The sequence below is a fragment of the Eptatretus burgeri genome, chromosome 2 (assembly GCF_056783735.1).
Source record: "Eptatretus burgeri isolate ZD-2024b chromosome 2, Ebu_testis_v1, whole genome shotgun sequence".
NCBI classification, from domain to species: Eukaryota; Metazoa; Chordata; class Myxini; order Myxiniformes; family Myxinidae; genus Eptatretus; species Eptatretus burgeri.
The window spans coordinates 82,164,132-82,173,287 of NC_140962.1; the positions used below are offsets into that span (position 1 = coordinate 82,164,132).

Here is a 9,156-nt window from a genome sequence, read left to right on the forward strand (position 1 = left end):
GTCCATTAATGGTAAAATTATAATTTTCCTATAGGTTAGGATTCATCTGAAGTCGCATTCACTGAATTTTTTTTCTCTCTCTGAGGAGCATTTTCATGTTTCAGGAGGAGCAGACAAACATTATCCTATTATATGGTGTATCTAATAGCAAATTCCAAATTGTCATATTTCCTAACAGGAAAGATATCGCTATTGCAGCATATTTCTAAACAGAAAAGAAAAGCACTTTTTTCAGGAATGATCGAGGCAGCAGTCTGTTGCCTACACACCACCTGGGTTCAATTTTCAAGCGGTGAAGCCACTTCAATGTTTGGGGATGTCCTTCCTTCCTTCCATCCGTCCATCAAAAATGAAGATGAAGAACCTTTCTAAGTCACTGTATTTAATTCAAAAGGGTTATAAGGGGTAATTCAAAAGGGTTCCAAGGAGTAATTCAAAAGGGTAATGAAGGGTAATTCCAAAGAGTTCTAAAGGGCAATTATAAAGGGTAATTCTAATGGATTATAAAGGGTAATTCTAATAAAGGGTAATTCTAATAAAGGGTAATTCTAATAAAGGGTAATTCTAATAAAGGGTAATTCTAATAAAGGGTAATTCTAATGGATTATAAAGGGTAATTCTAATAAAGGGTAATTCTAATGGATTATAAAGGGTAATTCTATAGGGTTCTAAAGGGTTGTCATGGGTCCGCAAGGTGGAGCCATGGGGAGGGGTCAGCACTGGTTTGACACCTACCCTGCCAGGGTTTAACTGCTTGGCCCATTGTCCCCCCCCCCTCCCGATCTCCCACCCACCAACCACGTGTCAGGCATTGACCATCATGACGCATCAGCGATGGACTGAAACTCCAGACCACCGGAGTGGACACCCACAGCGTGAGACTGTGGGCTACTCTCCCCAAGTAGCGGCCCACTCAAGAAACATTCAAATGCCATGCTGGAATTGCCAAACCGGCTTAAAGGTCCAGTCCATCGGACCTGCACAACTGGCATGATGGACAAAACCATCTGCCCAGAAGAGTGTGGGGCATGGTGCTCAATTAAATTACTGAGACGGTGGCGTTTAGCTCGCAACGGCTTAGCGGTTAACGACGTACGGCTAGTCCGAACCAGGTCAGGGGCCCAGGGCCGCTGGCAGAATACCCTTCACTGGTTGCGCTGGACCCCCTGGAGGAGCCATGCCGCAGTGTTGCGCAAGCACTGCAGAGATGTTTACAGAGGGAGGAGGAAGACCTGTGTCTTCAGGTGACCCCCTTCTAGGAGGCAGTGGTAGTAGTACCACGCCTCCCAAAGGAAGGACCCAGCCCTACGAGCCAGGCCATACTATGGGCTGGTCACTGCAAGCAGTAGACCAGCACATGGGAGGCGGGCCACCACTCGAGACACACGGTGACTCAAAGGGTAATTCTAATGGGTCCTAAAGGGTAATTATAATGGGTTCTAAAGGGTATTTCTAATGGGTTCTATGAAAGGGTAATTCTCATGGTTTCTAAAGGGTAATTCTAATGGGTTTCATTCGTTTCTAGGCTTTGCCCATTTCATGTTAAAATGCCAAACTGAACCGCTTCCTTCGGACACGCATGAGATTTTTTCTCTCTGAGGAGCATTTCCATGTTTCATGGCCGGACAGACAGACAAACAAACCGCATTAGCCTATTATATATTGTGACGTCCACGGGACTTGAACAGTCCCGCCAACGTAGAATGAGCCGAAACGATGGAGGCGATTTATTTGTTTATAACCCAAACATGGCGGTTCTAATCGCTCTACTGCAAACGGAACGAGGAAGGTGGCACGAGTCACTTTTCACTGAGTTGATGATGTTTATTCCTTTTTTATTATTACTAGAAATAACAAGACTCGGCAAGAAGAGGGATCCGGGGCGATTCGACGGGATGGTGTGGGATCGGGCGTGGGGAAAAACACAGACAATTCCAATGAATATACAGTTCTCAATCCCTCTAAGGCGCCAAGCAGACACACACACACACACACACACACACACACACACACACACACACACACACACACACACACACACACACACACACACACACACACACACACAACGTAGCTATCTCTGGTGGTCAGGCTGGACCGTGGTCTGGACGCAACTGTCCCTGGATCGGCGCCGGACGAGCCGGCCTTGCTCTCGCCAGGGGGGGGGGCAGGAGAAACCGTGGTGCTGTCGACCTCCTGGTCCTGGCCCAAGTCCGCCCACAGCCGCCAGGGAACCAGCTCCCGCGCCAAGCCGCGAGCAGGAGAGGGAGGCAGGTCCGCCCGCCGCCCGACCCCGCACTCCGAGTCAGCAGAACCCCAGAGCCAACCAAAGCGAGGCACGAGGCTCGGCAAGGCTCCCAGACACGATCAAGAGCACGATCGACTCAGCACAGCAACCAGGACGCTCTCTGCCGCCACAGGTTCCACACCAAAAAAACACGAGCGTTCTGGTTGCAATCTTCTTCTTCTTCCTTTTCGACCCCGAACAGAACCTTTTTATCCTTCGTCCTCGTCACTCCCAATCGAGCCGTTTATTGGCCCACCGCCATCGCCTTCCGCCAATCGTGATCACGGGGCGGAGCCATCCGCTGCACTGTCCTGTGACGTCACGGCCAGTCTTCAGAGAATACCAAAAGGGGTTTACGCAGACACACTTACCCTATCCCGTGTCCCTATCTAATTACGTGACATTTATCATTTCCCCCTTGAAGAAATGAATATTTACTAGACAACTTATCACCACTGAATCGCTACTTATTACATCGAGATCCTGGTAAACTCGAACAGCATGGCATACCTAATTAAACATCCTAATTACCCTTTGAATGCATACCCCCCCTCAAACGTAACAATATCATACGCAATTTGGTGTCTGTCTGACCTGTGATACATTTGGCTATTACTTAACCATTCTCAACCAAACCTGTCAGGCGACTGAGGGTCACACTACGGAGGTTGTAGCGACCTAACTCGCCGCCTCTCCGAGGGGGATTTCCGCCTTGGACGAACTGTGTTCAGGTGCATATAAATAGTTTGGCATGGCATTTTTGTTGGGCACAGTACCGAATAGAAGTAAAAATTATTATAGCCACAAACTATTCTGTCGATTCTTACCAACGTATGATTACCTTTTTTAAATAGTCGCTTGGCCTCTTGGAAAGGTGCTTAAATGAGTCTTTACACATGAATGATGTATCCCATTGCCTGTCCAATTTTTCTAGCCATAAGATTGTGCATATGGATTGTCTATAACATATATTGGGGCCTCATATGTCATTTCTCCCAGCCATGACTTCAAGTGCGATATTGCCACCGATAGCCTAACGGTGCAATTGCGACCTTAATTCGATACATAACCCCATTTGTTATGCCCACTCACCTCTAAGCTGTCTCGCCTGGGTTCAGATCTCCACCCAGCTATAAACTGTCATCCCGGTGTTTCCCAGGCATGGTGATTCATCAATGTGTGCCGTCCCTCCATTGGACGTTAAAAGTTCATCCTCTCTACATAAACTTGAGCCAAGTGGGCATTACATACGTGAATGGAATAAGCCTATTATATTTTGGTGTGTGACAAGGACGAAATGCACTGAAATTGCGTTTTTTGAAGTCAGTTATGGACCCTAAATTGAGTGTCCTGCAAAACGAACCCAGCACTTCTCATCCATCAACAAGGCTTAGGCACTTATACAGTGTGGAACTTGTGGGATGTGAAAGACATAAGGATGAGGACTTGGGGCTGTGGGTGAGGGGGGAGAAGAGCAAAGAGGAGGATAAACTTGGGAGGGGGAAGTTAAGGCTTTGGGGGAGAAGGGGTGATGAATTTTAGTGGGTAGGGGGGTTAGGAATTGTCAGAATTACATGTGTAAGTTTACTTCCAGTATGTGTGTGTGTGTGCGTGTGTGTGCGTGCGTGTGGGGGTGTGCGCGTGTGTGTGTGTGTGTGCGTGTGTGTGTGTGTGTGTGTGTGTGTGTGTGTGTGTGTGTGTGTGTGTTATATCCACTGCTGCCACAAGTGTAACGAACACGACACCTCTCATACATGTATATTTTATTGTGTTCCTTTATTTATGTGAGTGGCATTTGCATTCAGGAACACAACCATTACATCATGAGAGCAAAAGTGATCAGTCTGTAATCAATAGACCATTTTGAACAGTACAAAGTGCATCATTTAGAGCCCACACACTTTTAAAAATGCACATTTTGTTTATGAAGGTGTAAAAAGAAAATTCCATTTTAATACGGGCAAAAACGATTCCTTGATACAAGGCCAGAAGGTTATCAGCACACCCTGAAATATTTTCAATTTTTGCTTTCCTTGTGCGATAAATTGACTTCTTTGCAGTGGCAATGAGAAAATTGGCCAAAATCACTTCCAGTGGATGTGTTTTGGATTCAAAGCCAAAAATAAAAACTTTTAAAGTGAACTTCAAAGAAAGCTTGGAGCACAATTCACAAAGCAAACCAAACAAAGGGATCAAGCGTGCACATTCAACATAAGCATGTGACAAGGTCTCGAGAGTTCCACAGAAGGGACATTGGTCAGGTATTTCAAGAGAAAAAACATGCAGGAGTTTATTGGTTGGTAATACCCAATGTGCCAGCCTCCAAGACAGGTCAGCAGTTTTCTTTGGGATAAGAACATGGAAAAGGCTTTCCAGTTAGGTTGGAAGTGGTATTCTGGAGGCAAGTGGTTGTGCCACTTCCTTGACTGCCAGGTTCCTAAAGAAGGTCGAATTGCTTTCACACAGGCCTGATATATGTGACGTTTTCTCAGACCTACTTGTGGTGTGATTCCAAAATGTATTGTTGGAAAATGTTTAACAATTGAACCGGAAATCATGACAGTGGGAGTGAGTACGAGATTTGGGAAGAGAGGATTTGATTCGCGAACAGTTGAGCCATCACCAGTGCGAGGAGATCTCTCCCAGTGTACCTTAACTCTCTGGTACACCTGAAGTACTTCACAGAATAAAAAAGATACTTGGCGGAAGGACCGTATGCCAACCTTGGTTGCTAGTGCTACAGCACTCAACCATCTCGTGTTGTCAATCATTACATCAGAAACGCAATGGACACCGTTCTGAATAAAATAATCGATAAAAGAACGCTCCTTCTTATTCTTTTAAAAAGAGAGTTGTGAAACAGAGGTTCGTTCAAAAACATATCTTTGGTGTAGGAAAGATAAACATGGTCAACTATAAAAACATGCCAAGCATTTAAAATGCTATTATAAAAAGATGGAAGCAAGGACAAATCAATACATTTCATCTTATATATTATTTCCGAGTTTGTGGTTTCGTGTCGCGCTATCTTCGACTTTGTTCTGCGCTTGAGTAACGTGATATTCGGCTTACATTATCTCAAAGACCATATGAGGTGCATAGTACAAAAAAGGTAAATAAAATGGTTCTGAAACAGTGAAATTGTATTCCACTTACTGCATTTAAGTAAAATTACTACTGATACTCTGCATCAGTTCCTTTCTCAAACACACCCACCCCAACATGTCGCGCAGAGCGTGGGTTATGCTAGTATTCATTAAAAATAATCCTGATGAAAAGTCAAGCATACCAGCTTGACGAAGGATGAGAAGGGCGGCGGACCTCCAGACTAAGTCCGACGGACCGTAGAGATGCTGCCAGATTGAGGCGACGCCAAAGGCCATTGCCCTGCACGCAATGTCCACAAGACCCTGTCCACCTTCCTCCAATGGAAGATTCAGGATCTGTGGACGAAGCCAGGGTTTTCCACTCCAGAAAAAATTTAAGGTTTTCTGTATGTTCAACAAAAAATGTTCAGGAGGTGGTATGGCTTTGATCCTGTGCCACAATAGAGATGCTGCTAAGTTGTTGATGACCAGGACTCGGCCTCGATAAGAGAGCAAAGTCAGTAAGCCTTTCCATTTCAGCAGCTTTTGTTTGAGGGCTTCAGCGAGACCCTCCCAATTCTTTGCTTGTGTTGCTGCATCACCGATGAAAATGCTAAGGTACTTCATTCCGTTGTTCGACCAGGTGAGACGTTCCAGAAGAACAGGCATGGGCAGCTGGCATGGGCCGATCCACAGTGCCTGGCACTTGTTCCAGTTTATTGCAGCTGAAGAAGCTAAACCAAAATAGTTCAAACAGTCCACCAGTTTATTGATCTCCTTGCTTGTGCGTACAATGACACAAATATCATCAGCATAGGCAGAAACTTTCACAGGTTTTACTTGCAGCTTTGTGTAACCAGTTAAGAAGCTGCGAACTTTGATGAGGAAAGGCTCGATAGTAAGAGTACAAAATGCCAGAAAAAGGACATCCTTGATGGATACCCCTTCCAACCTTTACAAGTGAAGTCAGTTCAGAGTTTACTCTGAGTACTGAGGAAATGCCATGATAAAAGAGTTTTATAAGGGAGGTAAACCTGGGACCAAGTCCAAAACACTCGAGAACCTTGAAAAGATATGCATGACTAACACGGTCAAAAGCTTTCTCTTGGTCGAGCATAATCAAACTAAGATTATCATTTTTCGCTTTACACACATCCCAAAGATCTCTTATTAGGAATATTTTATCATGTATCTGTCTGTTAGGAATACAGTGGACTGATCACTTTGAATCAAAGATTCTAGAAGGGGGGAGATGCGTCGAGCTCGAGCTTTGGAAAATATTTTATAGTCAGAAGTTAAAAGAGAGATTGGGCGCCAGTTGCCAACGAGCTGAGGGTTCCCTTTTTTCGGTAATAAAGTAATTACTGCTCCACGACAGCTCATTGGCAAATCCCCACATTGTAAAGAACTAGTAAAGACCTCCAAAAGCTCTGGATCTAATAAGGACCAAAAGTATTTGTAAAACTCGATTGGGAGGCCGTCTAGTCCAGGAGATTTTCCAGTCGGCAGAGAAGCAAGTGAGAGTGTAAGTTCTTCCAAGGAAGGTGAGGAATCAAGCTGATCCCTTTGAGTAGCACTTAACGTGGGTAGATCAGACGTGAAATATTGCATTGCATCATTGTCAACATCATTTGCCTTAAACACGTCTGAGAAGAAGTTATAGAATTCCCTCTTTATGCTATCTTGTGATGTCACAATGTCCCCAGTTGAGAGCCTTGGGGTTTCAACTTGCCTTTGATGGGTGATCTTTTTATCAAAATGAAATAAAAATTTTGTTGGCGAGTCCAAATTATAAATCTGATCCATCTGTAATCAGATCATAGCACCTTTCACTTGATAGTCAACAATATCATTTAAAAGGGCCTATTTTTCCAGTAACAGATGGTTATTTGTTGTACTGGGGTTGTTTGCAACATCAGATTGTAATTTCAGTATTTCTTTTTCGAGTACAATCCTTTCCTTTTTTGCACTAAAAGATGAGAAGTGATTAAACTGTTGGCAAAAGACGGCAATCTGTGCCTTTGCGTAGTCCCACCATAATCTAGGGCTACTTAAACTATTCTTTCGTTCGATGAGGCTATTCCAAAACACCCTAAAGGCTTCACAAAAAGTAACATTCTCAAGAAACATGACGTTAAACTTCCAATACGGACTGCCGTGTTGCTGCAGAGCAAGCTTAAAGGAGAATGTTGTCACCTGATGATCAGAGAAAAGAGAAGGCACGATAACAGATTTTAATATCTTATCAAGCATTGTAGCATTGACATAAATTCTGTCTAACCAGGCGAGAGTGTCTCTGGGACACACATCTTAACCAGGTGAATTGACGTTGTCTGGAGTGTTGGAGACGCCAAACATCCATGAGTCCCACAGTTTTTATAATTTTTTCCAAAGTTTTGGCAGATTTTGGATGTGGCTCCACACTGTTTCTGTCTAAAGCAGGGTCAAGGGTACAGTTGAAGTCACCACTCAGTATGAAACAACAGTTCAAGTCAATTGTGCTTAGAAAGGCCTCTTGTTTAAGGAAGAAGTTATACTTTTCAGCATTCTAATTGGGGGCATAAATGTTTACAAAAATAAAGATTTGATTGTTGGCAATGAACTGAAGGCAAGCCAGACGTCCAGGAATTATTTCATTAAAATGAACTTGCGAGAGCGTTAATGAAGGAGACACAAAGAAAGCAATCCCGGCAGTGAAGGAATTTATATCACTGAAGAACCACTGACCCTTCATGAGCCTTCTCCATTGGGCTTGGGCAGTCAGATCTCCATGCGTCTCTTGCAATAACAAGACGTCCAGGTGCAAACGCCGAGTCAGGTCTTTTACCTGAACTTTGTGTTCTAAACGAGAACCACCATTAATGTTTCGACTTCCGAAATTGACATTCATGTGCTTAGAAAGGTAAAGAAGAAAAAGAAATAGATAAGAGAAACACACCATAAGGACCTAACTGAAGAAGCTCCTGTCGAGCTTTCTGGATCATTTTTTTTTAACCTGTGCTTCTGAGCCTCAGTGAAGTTTGGGGTGACAGGGTTACGCACAATTTCTTTCAATTTCGTAATTAACACCGGAAGATCAGGGAAATGATCTTTCAGTTAAATATTTCTCTTACGATAAGAATCCCTCAAGAAGTTCTGAACCTCGTCATCCGAAGGTCTGCTTTCAGCCTTTAGAATCTGAGAGGAGTCGTCTTGACTTTCATCATCAGATTCCTCACATGGGGAATCGATTGGTGTTTCAGTTTCATTGTGAGCATCACATGATTGCTCGGTTTCAATGAAACAAACTTCTTCGGCGGCCTTATGTGTCAGATTTAAGCGTGGGGATTCTTCGGAGTGTAAGAGAGTGGACTCCAAGCTTGTCGGTGACACGGCCACGGTGCTCGGGTCATGAGTGTCACTCTCCATTGGAGGATTTAAACTATTAAACCTCGTTTCCTCAGTGTTCTTAGTTGTTTCATTTATTGTTTTGTTAGAGAGAGACTGTAAAAGTTTCTCTTCCTCCTGTGACTGTTGGATATGAGAGCAGTCTACATTAGGAACGTCCTTGTGCGAGCGGACGCTCTCTGTGGGGTTGGAGACGCTGATTGGGATTGGCAAGTTTGATACGAATGTTTCATTGATAATTAATGTTTGAACAAGTGGACGTTTCTGGATTATTTTCTTCTTCCAGAAAGGCAAATCTGTTATTACATGGGATTCCAGTAATTACATTTTCACTGATTTGCCTTTTACCAGAAGGTGACACACGTGGTGCAAGGGATTTACGTTTTTTATTTTGGA

The 9,156-nt window shown here is 43.9% G+C and overlaps 1 protein-coding gene across 8 annotated transcripts in view; it reads right to left on the bottom strand.

Annotated features, from left to right (window-relative positions):
• The window catches only part of LOC147032428 (corticotropin-releasing hormone receptor 2-like), a 162,671-nt gene that overhangs the window by 140,448 nt on the left and 13,067 nt on the right, over positions 1 to 9,156 (bottom strand). For 3 of the 8 annotated variants that reach the window (XM_085870050.1, XM_085870049.1, XM_085870051.1), the window contains exon 2: positions 8,101 to 8,214. The exons of the other annotated variants lie outside the window; for them this stretch is intronic. In XM_085870050.1, coding sequence (XP_085726176.1) covers positions 8,101 to 8,214 — 114 coding nt within the window. The remainder of the gene's footprint in view (positions 1 to 8,100; positions 8,215 to 9,156) is intronic. 8 annotated transcript variants of the gene reach the window in all.